At 45.3% G+C, this 17,892-nt stretch overlaps 2 protein-coding genes across 4 annotated transcripts in view; one reads left to right on the top strand and one right to left on the bottom strand.

Moving 5' to 3' along the window:
- LOC141923269 (transmembrane protein 263-like) overlaps positions 1 to 17,892 on the top strand; it is a 247,878-nt gene that overhangs the window by 148,119 nt on the left and 81,867 nt on the right. The gene's annotated exons all lie outside the window — the stretch shown is intronic.
- LOC141922916 (uncharacterized) lies at positions 12,876 to 14,661 on the bottom strand. The gene has a single exon (XM_074823045.1). The coding sequence runs from the start codon at positions 14,415 to 14,417 to the stop codon at positions 12,876 to 12,878; it is 1,542 nt and encodes a 513-aa protein (XP_074679146.1). The 5' UTR covers positions 14,418 to 14,661.

The following is a 17,892-nucleotide window of genomic DNA, read 5'->3' as shown; positions in this document are numbered from 1 at the left end:
AGCCGCCACTCTAATGTAATATTATCATTTAAATGCTTGCTGAGTATTCAGACAGTGAAGGTCTGTACTGCATGCTCTGCAGTGCTGGAGCCCTAGGGTAATGTTTTTCATAGCTGTTTATTTCTAAATACTCTTGATGGAAATACAAATGCCACCAAAGCTCCATATGTGGTTTCAAGCAGTGGGAAAAGGGGGAATGGAGGGGCCCGTATTGTTTCAAAAATGGCACTAAAACTTTAAAATGTGTTTGAAAAAGAAACTGAGATGCAATGGGTCTGTTTGAGAGAAAAGAGTGATAAAACCAAGTAGAAAATTGATCTGTGAAGCCTGCAAGTTTATTTCTAAAATTCCCCTCCAGCAGAAGCTTAGACACTTGAATGAAAATATGCTGCCAGTGCTGAGGTTAACCCTTAGCAGCCCAGAGTAGTTCTCATCACCTAGGTCTTCCTAGGGAGACCTTTACTGTTATCTTTGCAGGATTTCTCTGGCCAGGGAAGGCAAGCAGTTTATCCCAGCAGTGCCTTACAGTTGTGTCTCTGAAATGGTTCGTATTTGTTTAAATTTACAAGTGCACTGCACTGTTTTATATTGTGGTGGAGCTGTGTCATGCCCAACGGTGTTATATTTCTCATTGTGCTGGCAGGGATCAGACTTCCTCTGCTGGACTGATTTCAGTTGCACCAGCTGGTGGGAATAGGGACAGGAATTTGGGGATTACAGATGTTCATGCAACCAAAAGGGAAACAAGCCAAGTTTAAAGGGACATTGTTAAATTCTATCCTAGGGGCCTGGCTTTTATTTTCCTGAAGATATGAAGACCTCAAAAGACTTTTCAGTGTCATAGTTCCTCACTCCTCCCGTTCTTGGTAATCTATCCTCCATTAGGAAAGTGTTCCTCTAAAAATCTTTAGCTCACCAAAATGACATAGTTGCACCAGAAAAGACTCCATCTTTTCATGTAAAACCCCCAGGTTGCTGTGGATGTGTTTGTACAGGCAGGAGCCTCAATTTAGCAGAACACTTAAACACATACCAAAACCCTGCTATTGCAGATTGAACATTTGTCAAAGTGCTCTACGCTTGGGGCCACACTTTGTATGGAGAAAAATACCTAAGTATACACACATGCATGTATGCTCAAAGGAAGAGATTTCATACCTAGTATTAAAACTGACCCAGAGCCGTAGATGTGGGCTCACAGTTTATTCATAGGGTAAAGTCTCTTTCAGAGAGCTTTTTGTTTGTCACCTTATTTTTTAACTGATTTTTCTTTCTTCACTCAACTATTCCTTTTTCAGTCCCCATTTTCAGTCGGGTTTTTTCTTTCTGTGGCACAGCCATTGCTGTGGTACAATCAGAGCTCCTCTGTTCCATTCTTCTGCTAAAGGCTTCCTCCAGCCTGGCTTTATTTTACCCTCAAAGGCTGCTGAAAAGAAACTCTGTTGCTTCCCTTCTTATTTTAGACAAGCTTCACTGTAAAGTTAACATGAGTTCAGTTGGAGGAAAAAACACCCAGTCCCATTCTATACTGGATTTTCTCTACTGCCATATATACTGGTGTATATTGTTTTATTTTACTATGGTTCTGCAGCTAGCACTCTCCCATGCAGCCTCAGGTTTTCATTTCATCGTCTCTTACCTGTGGTTTTGTTGAAATAAAACCGAGGGCAAATTGTTGATGTTATCCAAAATAGATTGCATTGCTGGAGGTGCGCAGGTTTAATTTCAGGTGTTAGGAATTCCTATTCTGTGCACCATGCATCTCTCCACTGCTCCCCTTTTCCGCACCTGCTTTGCTGGAGCAGTTTCCATAGCAATAACCTCTTCAAGTTTTCCAGAAGTGCTACAGGAATGATTTTCTATCTCCTCCTCCTCAACAATTCAGGAAAATGGAGCTTATTAGAGGTACTTTTTTGTCCTCTGTGCCTTGATAGGAGCCTAGCAGGGGCACTCTGCAATCCCAGGTAAAGCTCTTCCATGATGAGGACCCCAGCCGGGCTGCCCACTGCTGCAATTTGCTTGACCTAGTATAGGTTGTCTTCCCTTCTCTCTGGACTCGGGCGACAGTATTTTTATGCTGCTCCAACTTCTAAGGAGAACGAGCAGGATAAATGTAAAAAAAAAAAAAAAAAAAAAGTAAGTAAAAGTAAGTATTCTGAAAATTAGGAAAAACTATTACATATCCTAAAGACTGAGAGCCAGTAATTCAGGTTTCCATCACATTTCTTTCTTCTGCCAGGCATGTGAGGTACAGCACAACAGTTCAACTTGCAGCTCAGTAGCATATGGGAAAATATAAATCCCTGGAGAAGGAAAGCATTAAGCAGCTGCCTGGAAACCCTCAGGAGCCTGACAAAAGGGGAAGGTGGATGTTAACATGGGACAAACAGGGATTGTCTTAAGAAGTAATGCATTCAGGGGCAGATAGGAGGTTGTGGTTTGAAAGTGAGATGTAGGTGATGTAGTAGTGTGTCAAATCCTTACTTTGTGACTTACTAGGCTAGAGCAGAATGACCTGATGAACACAGGTATCCATGCTAATAACATCCCAGGAGCAGTCCTGAGATACAGCCTAGACCTACAGCACCAGGACAAGCATTAGGATGCTACCATTTCTAAATCGATGAGCAAGCTGTTATGCCAAAAAAGTTATTATCAGGTAGAAATATGGTGAAAGCAGTTTATAGACAAAGCTGTGAAGTCTTCTAGGGTGACACATGCAAAAATAGCTCCCAGGCACAATGGGACTAAGTTCATTTAAAACGAGGTTTGCCTAACAGGGACCTTGGAAACAGCTGACTTTGTCTGAAGCACTGTCTGAGACACGAGTCTGTATGGCTCATGCTTAATGTTCACACTTGGAATTGAAATAGTAGGACATAAATTAGCCTTATTTTAGCATTCTTCTTCCAGATTTGTGGCCAGACAGCAGCAAAGTTGTGAAGTTCGTGGGAAAAGCCTCTTTCTCTAGACACAGGAATGAGCCCCATCCCAATGCTAAGATCCTTTATGATCTCCATGTGCCCTGGGGGTTTAACACCATATCTGAAGACTGCCAGGCCTCTCACTTGTGTAGGCTTTCTATTTCACCATTTGTTTCAACCTTGAAAAGACCTTTTTGAATGTTTTAAAATAACCATGTTGTCACTCCTTAGTTAAAAAAGAGCTTTTCTTCCCTCTGTTTTTTTCCCCCTTCAACCTCAATTGTTCAGACTTTTTAATAATTCATATCCCTTTTGACTTCACACGCTTGTGCTACCTGTGGTGCTCAGTGAGAAATGTGCTCTTTGCAGAGCTCGAAAGATCAACTGAGAAATTAGTTAAAACGAAGTAGGTGGAGGGTTATGTTTCAGCTACTAATTGAAGTACTAAACCTACAGGTGTGTTCAAGCTCCAACAGCAGCCTGGCCAAAATGCCAGTGCTAAGTTAATCACTGGCTGATTTCTCCAGTAAGCATGGATGTTGGCTGTGTAAAAAGTGAGTTGTTGCTGAAGAAACTGTGACTTGGAAATTCCGTATCTCTGTGCTGCAACATCTCGGCTGCAACATTGTGCTGTTGTGTTTTGCACACAGTTACATGCACAGACTAGTAAAGGAGAGGTAGAAGAACTTCACTAGTCTTTCATCCCTTTTGCAGTTTCTTTAAGCTTCCTTTACTTGGAAATCCCAGGTGTTGTGCTCTTACTGACTTAAAAAAATTTTGACAACCTAATCTTGCAAAAAGACAAAGTCAGAGTATTTCTTCAGGCAAGTGTCATAGCCGCATACATACAAGATTTGGTTTTTAATTATTGCTACACCCTCTAGCTATAATAAAAGACCTGTCAGCGTATTCATGCTGTCCCTATTCATATTCAGAGGGTTGGAAAGTAGAGGTTTAGATTCATTCTGGATTGAGGTTAGGCAAGCAAGGTCTTTTCTTCGGCATAATGACTTTCAACTCAGTTTGGTGACTGATCAGTTCAGTTGTCTGAATTGTGTATGCACAAAGAGAAGCAGGGTTGTGCTTTTGCATACATTCAATTTTCATATTTATAAATCAGAATCTGCCTCCATTTAAAAAATGAAGTGTCGTTGCCTTTAGCTTATAAAGAGCAGCTGCCACTGCCATTAAAACTTTGAAATGTTCCCTTGAGAACTCGGAGAGTGCATCTGTCTGAGCCTGGTAGTGGTCTGAGCTTACAAGTGGGAGCGAAGTGTCCCTTATTACTCGAGAGTTTAGACAATAGATCAAAGCCTTGAGGTTTAAGCAGCTATCTTTCTCGGATGAGCCTGTCTGCATGGGTAGTTGCAAAGTTCCAGCTGAAAAGGATAGTCTTGCTGCTGCCAAACTGAGGCAGAGTACTGCTGTTGACTTCTTTAGAAGCAGCACTAGGTCATAAGCTAGCAAAAAACTTCACTAGCATAAGACAGACCTCTGGTAGCTTTTGGCAGAAAGCTTTTTCTCATCACCCCAATGGCCTAACTACAGAAGTAGAAGTGGTGGTCTGGAGCTCTGCAGGTCTGGGCTTTTACTTTGCCTCAGAGGTAGTCTGCAGAGGAAGGCTTTCCTGAGTATTTCAAAGAGCACGTCCACACCTTATGATAGGAAAACTTGTGAGGTAGCTGTGGGTGGGTCTGCTCCAAAACTGGAAGTGGTCGGGCTGCAGTGGCATAGTGTGGGTGAGCCACAAGGCTGATGAGTGCAGGCACGCTCCCTCAGTGACATGGCTGTGCTCCTGTCAGGACTTACACTGGTATTTCCGTACGGGAGTGCACTGCACAGGCTGGGATTTATGAGGGGAAGGAAGAAATGTAAGAGGTCATTGCCGTGTTCGTTGGGCTTAGCCTCCTTGACTCACTCCTACAGGACTTTAGCACCACGGGCGGTACTGCGCTGTGGCTGTGGTGGTGCCAGCAGCATGAGTAGCACACAGGACAGGGCAAGGGCTGAGGTCTCTTCCCAGGGTCTGTGGTCTGTTGGGACTGTGCTGTCTCTAAAGCTGTCTGCCCATGCCAGAACGTGGTTCCCTCCCCATGTCTGTCAAAGCTCTGCAGTGGCCACGATGTAGTGCAGAGGCTGCTTTCTGAGCATCTTTTCCCACCAGATCTCAGCTTGTGGCAGCCAACTGGGCCCCTGCTTTGCACATCACATAAGGAGGATGCCTTAGCGCTTTCATACGGACATTGTTTGCCATGGCTGCACTGTAAGGACACAACTGAACACTTGGAACTAGCTTGGACATATTACACTTACCCTTAAATATTGAGCACAGCAATAAGAGATATAGTTGTGTACTGTAATATCACTGTGCTGCAGCTGAAGCCATGCCTCAGTTTCTGCAGCTGTGAAATGGTGTCTACATATCAGGTACCTTTAAAAAGTAATTTGTAACTATGTCTTCCTCAGCTTTACTGCATCTTGTTGTTAACTAAACCTCTTGTCTTGCAGGTCCCAGTCACAAACACCCTCTTGTGCTCCAGATTTGAGCTAATAATCAAATTAGTTCAAAAGACTTTTTCCTCTGTACTTTGTACACAGAAGCTAAGAAGGGATAGAAGAGCTAACATTGTCTACTCATGTAATTTCATGGTGTCTTTTGGCTTTCTGGATTTCACATCTAATTAATGAACTCCCTTGGCATCTCTGTAGGTTGTAGAGCTCTGAGCTCATTATTGGCGCTTTCCGAATGATGACTGTAAAATGCTCTGAAGAAAGTGGTAGTAGTTGGGTGTTCTTGGGTTTTTTGGGGTTTTTTACAAGCCAGGTCGTCTAGATTGTCTTCCTTGTTATGTCTTTTCCTCATTCTTATGTTTCTTTATTTCTGAAGGTCTTCTCAAAGAGTAGCATGGCAGAGAAACATGTTGAGCGTGGGTGCTTCCTCTGCACAGGGCATTTGGGCAAGCAGAATTGCATTCTTTCCTCATGGAGTGTTACAGCTATTGTGTTGAGCCATTTTAGCTTAGGAATAAGGTTATCGTTGTGCAGTTGGAGTCCCAGTGCTGGAGAATTGATCAATGACACTTACTTGAGCCCACACTCTTATTTCATCTCTGAATCATGCCAGCTAAAGCAGGATGGTGGTGTAAGTGGGTGGGTTTGGCCTTTCATATCACAGTTAGTCTTGTGAGGCTGGTGGCTTCATATACAGGAAACAGCTTGAATTAATACTATGTGTTAGGCTGGATAAGTAGGATGTAAAATAAGCGTAAGCTCAGACTGAGAGTTTTTGGCTGTGACATTGTCCCGATCCAATATCGGGGTGGGTTCTTAAACGATCCCAAGAGCGAGATTAAGACGCAAACGAGGTCAGATGCTGTATAACCTTGTAAACTTTATTTGCTATAACAATTAGTACTAGCGATAGGACAGAGAGGAAAAGAAGGGGAAAGTCAGAAACCCTAAGCAAGAAAGACGGTAGGTATGCAGCTAATTACCACCACCACCAGGGATCCAGCGATGTTCCGGTGGCTCGGACTCGGTGCGGGTGGTGGTGCTCCAAGCTCCGCTGAGGTCCTGGCCCCACGTAGCAGGTGTTGAAGAGGGGAGCACCCTGGGAGGAGTACACAGTCCTTTTATTGTCCCAGTCCCCTCGATCTTTTCCAAGGAGTCCGCCCATTTCGTGCCAGCCTGCATGTCTCACCCCGATCATGGGGCTCCTGGTCTCATGGTCCCCCATGCGCAGATGCCCAGGCGCTGGTCATGCTGGCTGGCGCATCTCCCACATCCAGATTTAGCTTCGGGCGGATGCTGTGGTTTTGTCTGGGACCCTTCGTCTCCTTCAGGGCGTACTCCTCCATGGCAACGGGGTGCTGGGGCCAGGAAATGGTGGTGGTGCTACAGCAATGTTGAGACAAAAGTCCAACACAGTTCCTTACACCACCCCGTGGCTCAACATTGCTGTCTTCGTGGTGGCAATAAAGATAACAGTACAGAGAGAGAGAGAGAAAGACCAGAAAAGTGCAAAATACAATAGCAAACACGATGTCCAGCAGATTTTCCTTCCATAAACATGTCTTTAACAATATTTTTAACAGGTATAAGCATTTTTACTAACAAACATATCATTAATGACAAATATAAACATTTTTAACTGACAAACATATAACCAATAACATCTTTTAACAGATATATCATGCTTACAACTAACCACTTTTATAGAGCCAAAGCATCTTATGAACTAATTTTAAGGCTCCGAAGAATTGACAGAAGAACGTAATGGCAGTTTACATGACTGACATTTACAGGGACAAAAAAGGAGAATAAGCATAACAATTAGGATAGTGATCAAGAAAGCAAAGATTACAACGTGAATCAAAATCAAATCTGATACATCTTCCATCTTTGCCCGCGGTTTTAACCAAAATACCACAAAATGTTTGAGACTCTGGCCGTCCACACCGTCCGCTGCAGTTGGGATCAGCATGCGCAGCAGGAAAAAATTCCTTTCCCTGCCCCCTTTCTCCCACTGCGCATGCGCCATTAGGGCCTAGAAACTTCTTTCCCAAACTTAAAGGTAAATAAACAACACTATCCATAACAACATTAACAACATTCTAAATAAACTTATAAAAAGATAACAGTAACAGTATTGATTAACAGGTTTTTAACTAAACGAAGTTAAAGCGCTGTCTCAGCCAGGGCCGGGAAATGCGTCCTTGGTTCTATCCCAACCCGGACCGAGGAATGCGATCTTGGTTCCATTTCAAACTGGACCGAGGAATGAGCTCTCGGCTCCGTCTCAGACCGGACCGAGGAATGTGCCCTTGGTCCCGTCTTAGGGCGGACCGAGGGATGTGCTCTCGGTCCTTGGCGGCGGGGAGGGGAAGGAGATGATTGTTTACATGAGACAGCACAACTACAAGACGGTTTACATGGACACTTACCGGACGAAAACATACAAAACGCAAGAGTAAATACAGCAATAGCCAACAAAGTAAGAGCCAAAAAATCAAGTATTAAAAGGGCATACATTCTGATTGTTATCACAAGCTGCAACGCCAAAAAAACGAATGGTGGTCGGACTTGCCTGAGCCGGGGACCTGCCAAAATGGATGCCCTCAATCCAGAGCGCATGTGCTGTTTAGGCCTAAAAACATCTATCCTAAGATTAAGGTTTAAATGATTGATACAGCTACAGGTTTCGGTTGGCGAACGATACGAATTTGCTTTACACCATCAGGTGAGACAGTAGATACAAATTGCATATTAGAAACAACATGTTGAATTAGCTGAATAAAGCAAGGAATAATACACGGCAAAAACATCAAGGCGGCAAATGCGCATATGAGATAAAATAGAAGCTGCTTTACCCATGGTGCTCCGGGTAGCCAAGACCATAAATCGCCGCTCCAGCCATTCCATGTTTGAACGGGGACATGAGCTAGTTTCCTAATGTCTGTGGTTAGTTGAAGGACTACTTCACCTACATCGGCTATTTCCAAACAACAATTAGAAACATTTAGTTTTCCACATACTCCACCTTCTTCAGCTAATAGGTAGTCTAAAACCATGCGATGTTGAAGGATTGCAGTGCGCATCTGTTGAGATTGTTGAGTTAAAAGATCTATAGCATTAGCAGTTTTATTAGTAATGATTTCTAAAACTGCTTGTAGTCGAATTATACGGTTCAAATTATAAATTGGTTCTCTTGCCCCTGATATCGGTTCATTGGGATTCCAAGTGGCAGGTCCATAGTGTTTAATAATTCTTTCAGGGGGCCACTCATTTTTCCCCCACTTTTGAGTTCCGCCTATTTTAAACTCAACAGATCGCTTATTGCGGTCAATCCTTTTGTTCCCTAGCTTATCATATAGTCTTATTCCTAACTGAGGACCATCTGCCTCTGGAAGGAGGAAAAACAGGGGTCGGATGATCCCTACATAGCAAATCCCTGACCAGTTTGCTGGTAGTTGTTTGTAGGCAGTATGTCCGCATACCCAGTAATGGCCCTTTTTGGCTTTGGTACCTTTGGCAAATGGTCCCTCAGCAGTTCTTGGGGTTTGAAAATAAGTTGTGTTTTTATCTCCCAGAGGGCTAAAAACTTCATTTAGGTGATTGTTTATCCGAATGGTACAATACCATGACCCAGTGTCATTTTTCCATTCGCAAGTTCGATTAAAAAGGCGGTTTCCTTGTAATTTAGCATATTCGGTTTCATTTTTGTTTGACCAGAACCCTTTAAATCCTTTGCTGCGTCCTTGTTCATTGAGCCACAACCATATATAGATACCTCTATCGTTGTTAATCAATTTATGTGTGAGTGTCCATTGACACGTACTTTTCCCCACGTCAACTCCCCCCTCCTGAGTGCGATTTAAACAAAATTCACCCTTATTAGGGAACTGAATTGGCCATGTTCCACTATCATCCCATGTGGTATTTGCAAAGTCGCTATAGTTGCTTACAATTTGTGATGGGGAGAGTGGTATAGAAGCCCACGGCCAGCTTGATAATCCTAGAGGTCCTCCACAAACCCAACAGTGGCTCAGATTAAAGGTTTGACTTACAGTCTTCGCTAATAAAACAAATTCGTTATCCTCAAGGGGATCATGTGGGTTGGGTAAAGGTGGGGGGATTGGTTTCCCTTCAGCTTCATAGGTAATTCCCCAAAATAATGTAACAAAAATTAACATACACATCATAATCAAATTACATTAAAGTCTGCATCTGCTTCACTCCTTCTGTGGCTGCGTCCGTGCCGCTTGCTTCCTCCTAGAAGTGAAACAAAAACCAAATTCGCCTCTCGGGTTAGAAGGAGGGGACAATCCATCTCGTGTGAATCTTGTGGGTTTTCCCACAGGCATCTTTTGCCTTCCAGGTGTATTTGTTAAGGGGTGTGTCCAACACCAGTGGCACTTTGCCCACTGTGGGAAGTTCAACCAAAACAGGTTGTCCAGGAAAGTGAGATGGGTTGCTAGGGTGATCAGGGCCATGTGGGGCTGGCATAATTGTGGGAGGTTTTGGACAGAATGCCGTGATCTTTGGGCATCCGTTTACTCCCCAGCGACTGTTGACGCTGGTCACTGCATCCCACACTCGCTCAGCCCATCCTGGCTTATGCGGTTTGAGGAAGCGTTTTAGTAGACCATTTGTTCTTTCCACAATTCCATTTGCTTGTGGGTAATATGGAGTATGGAACACCCACGAAATTCCCTCCTGGGCTGCCCACTCTTGGACCACCTTGGCTGTGAAATGTGAGCCGTTGTCTGATTGGATTGAGTGTGGCTTGGGGAAGATTCCAAACCATTCCTTCAGAGCTTTTATTGTGTTTTCTCCTGTTGCCTTGGCACATGCTCTAGCTTGCACTAGTCCGGATACTATCTCTACACCTACCAGTATATAATGTTTCCCTTCTGATTTCCGAAAGGGACCAATGTAATCAATCTGCCAGGCCTCCCATAGGCCTTTTCCCTCTCTTAAGTGCAGAGGGTCCTTCTCCAGGGGGTGTCTGTCCAGACGGACACGGCATTGCTCACAGGAAGATATACAAGTTTTACATTCCTCCCTGGTAACTGGCCACCCTCGGGCTAGTGCCTCGCAATAGAGGTCTTTAATTCCTGAATGTTTCCGCTTTACATGTAGCCATTCCAACAGGCTTTCCCAATCTTCTGCTATCTGGGAGCTTTGTAGGGGAGCCAGCCGGGCTAGTTCATCCACCTCAGCATTCCAGCGGCTTACTGGGGTGTCGTCCTGTTGATGAGATGCTACCCACGCTACTGCAAATTTCCCTTGCCTGGCAATGGTAAGGATATCCTGCCATTTTTCCCTTTGCCATACAGGTATCCTGTTGACCTCCCATCCATTTTGTTCCCAGAAAGGAAGCCATTCAGTGCAACCTTTGAATACAGCATAAGAGTCAGTATAGATATAGACAGAAGAAGCAGATTGAGCCTCGTGTTGGAAAACACTCCACACAGCAATTAGTTCTCCTACTTGTGCGCTACCTTCTCCTTCGGTAATGATCTGTTCCTTGGTGTCTACCTGAAGTGCCACAGCTCGATATTTCCAAATTTTTCCCTCTCTCTTTGACGAGGCATCCGTAAACCAGACATTTTGCAATTGTCCAGAGAACGGAGGAGCTACTTGTATTACTGGTAAAAGCTCGGGTGTTTCCTTATCTGGGTTTACCTCATCCTGTATATTTAGCATTTTTGTGGCTCCTTCAGTTACAGAAAAGATTTCACAGTAGTGCTCTATTTGTGCATACCATTTTCGCACGGAGGCTCTCTGGGCCACCCCGTCAGGGGGCGGTGTTCCTGCCAAAACTGCTTTGATCACTTTAAATGGGCCTCTGAGAACTAAAGGTTGTTGCCGGATGGTACGTTCGGCTTCTCTCAGAGCTAGGCTAACCACAAATAGGCCCTTTTCCCAAGTTGTGTACCTTTTTTCAGCATCTTTAAAGCTGCGAGAATAAAAACCAATGGGCCTAACTGGACCCTCTGGGCCCCTCTGCCACAAATGGATGGACAGTCCAGTCTTGGCGAAACCCCATTCAATTTGAACCGGATCTGTTGGATGAATTGGACCCAGGGCTTGGTAGGCAGCCGCTTCAAACACCAACAATTGTAAAGCCTCCTCGTGGACCTGAGTCCACTCCCACTGAGCCCTCTTTCTCAATAAGTCATACAAGGGCCTAGCAATAATTGAAAAATCAGGTATGTGTTTCCTCCAAAACACCAGTAATCCTAATGCATGCTGTAAGTCTTTCTTTGATTCTGGCATCTTGATCTGATCGAGGGAGGAAAGAGTATCCGGTGGGATACACGTCATACCCCCCTTCCACCAGATCCCTAAAAATTTTACCTCACTCGAAGGGGTCTGTATTTTCTCAGGTGGAATTGTCAACCCTATATTTTCTAGATGGGTAATGATATTCTTTTGAGTTTCTTCAACTTCTTCTACCTGGCTCCCTCCTATGAGAACATCATCTATGTATTGATAAATCTTTACCTCTGCTTTTCTGGGAATTGTTTCTAATTCTTGCGCTAGGGCATGGTGAGCTATTGTGGGGGAATGCTTGTATCCTTGAGGGAGTCGTGTAAAAGTATACTGTTGTCCCTCCCAGGTGAAGGCAAAACGATCCTGGTCCTCAGGTTGTAAAGGGACCATAAAAAACATATCTTTAACATCAATTGTTGCCATGACAGGGTGGGATTGTTCCTGAATGGTTGCTATCAATTCAGCAATGTTTGGTACGGCAGATGTGAGTGGACCAGTATTGGCATTGAGCCTCCTATAATCTATTGTCAATCTCCATTTGCCGTTTGGTTTTTGGACCGGCCATGCTGGAGAGTTGAAGGGAGAGTGAGTGGGGACCACAACCCCTTGTCTTTTCAAATCTTCCAGAACTGGTATAATTCCTTCCCTTGCTCCTAGAGGCAATGGGTAGGGTTTCACATTTGTCAGTTTGGAGGGGGGCAGGGTAGGTGCTGCTTGCAATAAACGCACTTCTATGTCCGATGTTTTGGCCAACTGCCTGATCTGGGAGACACCAAAAGACCATGAGTTTCCCTGGGTGTCTCGCCACTGCCTACCTTTCAAAACATCTATACCTAAAAGATTCATCTGGAATGATCCTATGGCCACCATGGTGTTGACAGGGCTTTCTTCTCCTGGTAACCAGAGTGTCACTGGTGTCATAGGCACTGACTGTGTTTTTCCCAGGGCATTTAAGACAATTAGATTTCTAGATGGGATTGGGATTCCACACTGTTCTGCTTCGGCCCGCGTTAGCGCGGTGATTTGTGCCCCAGTATCAATTAGGAATGTTACCGATCTTTTTCTTGGTCCTACAGCAACAGTAATTAGTAAGTCTCCTTTTGTGTTGCAGGTGAGTTGTCTGACAAACATCCATCCTCCGCCTCCCCCCTCACCTTCGGGGGGGCGGAGGGTCTAGTTTCCCGCCACCTTCTTCTCTCCGGTCAGTTCCTCCCCAAGGTCTATCAAAGGTGGGGCACTAGGGGCTGGTTTGGGAGTGACCCTTTGTCCTGACCAATTCTGCACAAGTTGTTCTAATTTTTTGGTCGGGAGTCCGTCCATCAAGTCACGGGGGACACTTTTCTGAAGCCCTAGTTGCCACAGTCCCTGTCGAGTTAGGGGCCTCTCTCTCCCAAAATTCTGAAGTCGGGGTGACCCCAAGCCTTGGCCCTTCCTCATGGGTGACTGTCGCTCACTCATTTGCTCTGCAGCCCGTACGACCCTGGTTTCAGTTCTTTGGGACGATCCACCAACAGGACCATATTTTCTCCCAAAGTTGATCAATTCCTGGGCTACCTCTCCCCATGTCCATACTTTCCTCCCTGGCCGTTGATGGTCAGGGGTTACTATCCCCTCCAAAGCAGCTGTCATTCTTTCTGCATTGGGGGTGTTTTGAATCTTCCCTTGCAACTGGATGCCCATGGGTTTCAGGGAGTCAGGGAGTCCTCGTATCAGGGGAGTCATCCTCTCTGGGTCCACAGGCATCATCATCGGGGAGCCTTGGTTAGGCTTGAGTTCCCGATCATACATCATCTGCAGACAGGCTGCCTTCTGCACACTTTCCACTAACTGATCCACTGTTCCTGTTATGGCAAGGGGATCCCCCCTCTCCAAGGGGTTCAGTCCTCCGGCCCAGTACGCAGCTCTCTGAGTCAATGACCATGGGGCTCGGCGGTCGCCAGTAGTTAAAAACACACCCGGACCCCAATATCCTTCTGCTTCTTTCTCTGACAATAAAATTCCATCCCCTCCTGACAACGACACTCTCCACACATACTCTGTCTCTGATTCTTTTGCAGTCCTTGCAAAATCCTTTTTCAGCTTTGCCAATTCAGTTGATGTAAATGGGACTTCTTTGGTGATAACCTGAGGACGGTTATCTCTATCGTCCTCGTACACATACTCTGTTTTAACCAGCGGATACATATGGGGGGGGCTTTCTACGGCTTCTTTTGCCTTTTGCAGATCCTCTTGCGGATAAATTTGCCGTATCCCCTTCTCCAGAAGCTTCACCTCCGCCTCCGCCAGTGTATCCGCCTCCGCCAAGAGTTGTTCCCTCAACTCATTCTTTAATATTATATTTTGCTCCCTTTCCTCCTCTAGTAATTCTTTGGTTTCTCTCAATTGGTTCTGCAGGGTCTGTACGGCCATCTGCAGGGAGTCTATTACAATATCAGTTTGATACAACTTCTGCTTTTTCTCTTCCCCCGCAGCTGCCAGACTCGCTCCTAACACTGCACAAATAAAACCTTTGCCCTTGCCAGACCTGACTTTTGCATCTTTCTGCAAAGCAACAATCCTATCAGTGACAGCCTGTAAGTTGTACCAATTCCCTCGGGCCCAATCCATTCCAGGTACCGAAGGTTTTGATTTATATTTCTCTAACAATTTAAACAAAGTTTCCTTCCCTATGTTGGGTACTTCCTCTTTTGAGGGGTTTTCTAAAACAATGTTCATTTTTCTCCAAAGCAAAACAACAACTCCTCAGTTACAGAATATTACACAATATCAAATTTCCCCTATTCACTCTCAGGAGGCCAAATCTGAATTTAACACAAAAGCAATACAAAGGGGATTATCGTCCTGAGAGGGCCACACCTGGATATGCAAGTACCCCCTGTTCAGTCTCAGGAGGTCACACCTTACTGTAACACAAAGGGGGTTATTTCATCCTGAGAGGTTTACATTTAACACAGCAAGATAGTACAGCACTCTCGTCTCAAGGCATCCTGTCCGTGACGCCAATTAAAATGTCCCGATCCAATATCGGGGTGGGTTCTTAAACGATCCCAAGAGCGAGATTAAGACGCAAACGAGGTCAGATGCTGTATAACCTTGTAAACTTTATTTGCTATAACAATTAGTACTAGCGATAGGACAGAGAGGAAAAGAAGGGGAAAGTCAGAAACCCTAAGCAAGAAAGACGGTAGGTATGCAGCTAATTACCACCACCACCAGGGATCCAGCGATGTTCCGGTGGCTCGGACTCGGTGCGGGTGGTGGTGCTCCAAGCTCCGCTGAGGTCCTGGCCCCACGTAGCAGGTGTTGAAGAGGGGAGCACCCTGGGAGGAGTACACAGTCCTTTTATTGTCCCAGTCCCCTCGATCTTTTCCAAGGAGTCCGCCCATTTCGTGCCAGCCTGCATGTCTCACCCCGATCATGGGGCTCCTGGTCTCATGGTCCCCCATGCGCAGATGCCCAGGCGCTGGTCATGCTGGCTGGCGCATCTCCCACATCCAGATTTAGCTTCGGGCGGATGCTGTGGTTTTGTCTGGGACCCTTCGTCTCCTTCAGGGCGTACTCCTCCATGGCAACGGGGTGCTGGGGCCAGGAAATGGTGGTGGTGCTACAGCAATGTTGAGACAAAAGTCCAACACAGTTCCTTACAGACATCATCTGATTTCACCTTGTGGATTGATGAGTGTTGTCTGGAGCCTGGCAGCCAAGGTGAGGTGATGGCAGCGCTGTCTCAAGCTCCAAGCTCAGTGTGAGCTCCAAGCTCCTTGTGCAGCAGTCTCCTGGAGGCTGAGGGAGGACAGAGCAGCTCACAGGGCAGGCACGAAGGTGTCTTGACTCAGGGGATCAGTGGAGTCAGGACTGGTAAGTGTCAAGCCTGCAGACCTTCCAAGTTCAAGTATGTGACTGCACTTGAATTCTCTTCCCCCGGGGGAGAAGAAAAAGCTTTAATTTATGAAGTGTCACAACACATTACAGCACATCACATCCCAACACGCCGCTGCATGGAGCTGACATTTGTTTGCTTTAATTTCTCAAAATAGCTTTTATTTAGAGCAAATGTTCCCTATTAATTCAAACAGTTCTCATTTTCCTGTGCTCTGTACTTGCCAGTTCCCATGGGGACAGTTGTTCCTGCAGTGCTTTGCCCTGTGTTGGTGAGCTGTCAGGCCTTGTCAAGGGTTTTAATTATTTTTCTTATTAGTAATGGAGAACTTCTTTGTTGCCTCTCAACCCAAATACTCACTAGACGGGGCACAGTGATGCTTTATATGTTTTAATTTTAGTGCTCTTAACATACCAAGTACTTTGCAATCCTGCAAGGAATGGGGGTGGTTTTTGGCAGAGGAGCAGGCTCTGGGTGTTTGGTGGTCACCTTACTGGCTGAGGCAATGGAAGCCCACGTGGGCCCCAAGCGCTGTTCTAGATAAGCTTGCTATAGGGACCAGCTTTGGCAGAAGCCACCGTCAGAAGGTCTGTCTGCGGACTCGTGGTGCTGTGGAAGCTGCTTTGCTTGCCAGGCAGCAGCTGCCTCCCTGAGGGAGAATACAGCCTCCCTGAGGCCAGCCAGCGCGTTGGGCTGAGCCTCACGCCTGTCATGCAGGGCAGCGTCCTGCTGAGCTCCTCGGGATGAATGAACGGGCAGTTCACTCTCCTGAAGCTGTTCTCTGACGGTGCTCTGACAAGCTGAAGTTTGCCAGCAAATAGCCGAGGCTCAGGCCTAATTCAGATCGATATCTTGGTGTGGTGGGGGATACACAGGCACAGAAGAGGCACCTTTACCTGTAGTGAAAAACTAGAGAAGATTGCAACTTGCATATTCCACAAGTTTATGTACGTGTTTTGTGGGAGGAAAAGGAGTTGTTCTCTCCTGAGAATAGCAAGTATTGCATCTCATGTGAAAGGCTAAAAAGAAATGAAAAGGGAAGTTCAGCCACCCATCTCCTAGTGTGCAGTACATCTTTTGCCTCCTGTGTGAGCAACATCTGTACAGGTACAATATTCCAAATCTCTGGGATTTGTGTCATCTAATGAATTCTAGAATGGCAAATTTAACACCACATCTAACTTTACCTAGAGATTCAGCATGACTTTTGCTTTCCAAGCAATGACCGAAAGATGGACAACACCTATTTTGGATGTGTATATTTTCTTCAGGAAGATACACCTTGTCTGTTTGGCAATTAGTTGCTGGACTGTTTTCTCAGGTGTATGTGGACTCTTGCTCTTTTTTTAACAACTCTACGATGCTTGGAAAAGTTCTTGGAGCAGGAATGTTCTTCCATCTTTCTTCAATTGGAATAAGCAGACAGGTAAGGTGATTGTCAATGGTATTGCAGTTTGTTTCCTTGACATCTTTTTCATTTTCACTCGGTCTCCTTCACTGTCCTTCATTTTGCTGTATCTCCTGTGAGGAGAGAGCCAGAGCTGCCTGTGCTCAAAAAGGATTTCTGCTGCTCACTTCTCCGAGTGGTTCAGTGCATTAGCAAATCCCAGGTCTATGTTGCATCAAGGCCTATGTCACACTACTTCTACTGGAAACTGTGGCTGTCAGAAAGTGTAACTACAAGCAAGGTGAGAAGGACACTGAACAAGCAGTGGAAAGCACTGAAATTCTTTATCCTTCCTGCTCTGTGTTCATTCCTGGAAACGTTTCTGCTGTTTCCTTTCTTGATCCTCTGCTTGGAACCATACTCATCTCTAGCTAGGTGCTGCAAAAAAAAAAAGGAAAAATTTCAGTATGACCAGCAGGCTTGCAATGGGTAAGCATAATATGTGAAAGAGTCTTCATGAAGAGCTTGTGTCTCTGGTGCCTCCTTAGATTACTGTCTCCTGGGCTTTGGGAATCACAAATAAATTAGCCCTTCTGCACACCACACATTATGCAAACAAATCTGCCTAGGCTTCTGAGCATATCTGAATACTCTCCCTCAGATGGAGCAGTGGCTGGGGCTGTTGGGGAAAGCAAGAACTTAAGATCTCAGAATAATATCAGAACTGTTTTATTTTCAGAAACATTTTCCCCTATGGTTGAAAAATCTAAATGAGTAAGGGAGGCTGTTTTGAAAGAGAGAGTGAGTGGGGGAACGGTGTGAAGCAGGGAGGGGATAAGTGAGCAAGCACGTTGGTCTGTTGATAGGGGAGTCTCAGCACAATCGAAAGCAGTGTTTATGTAATTTAATAGCAGAGTATGCCT

The sequence above is a fragment of the Strix aluco genome, chromosome 4 (genome assembly GCF_031877795.1).
Source record: "Strix aluco isolate bStrAlu1 chromosome 4, bStrAlu1.hap1, whole genome shotgun sequence".
Taxonomy (NCBI): domain Eukaryota; kingdom Metazoa; phylum Chordata; class Aves; order Strigiformes; family Strigidae; genus Strix; species Strix aluco.
Note: the sequence above shows the minus strand (reverse complement) of the source record. Positions and strands in the feature narration are given on the sequence as shown.

Coding starts and splice junctions, on each gene's coding strand:
- LOC141922916 (XM_074823045.1), bottom strand. CDS start 14,417: ATGAACATTGTTTTAGAAAACCCCTCAAAAGAGGAAGTACCCAACATA.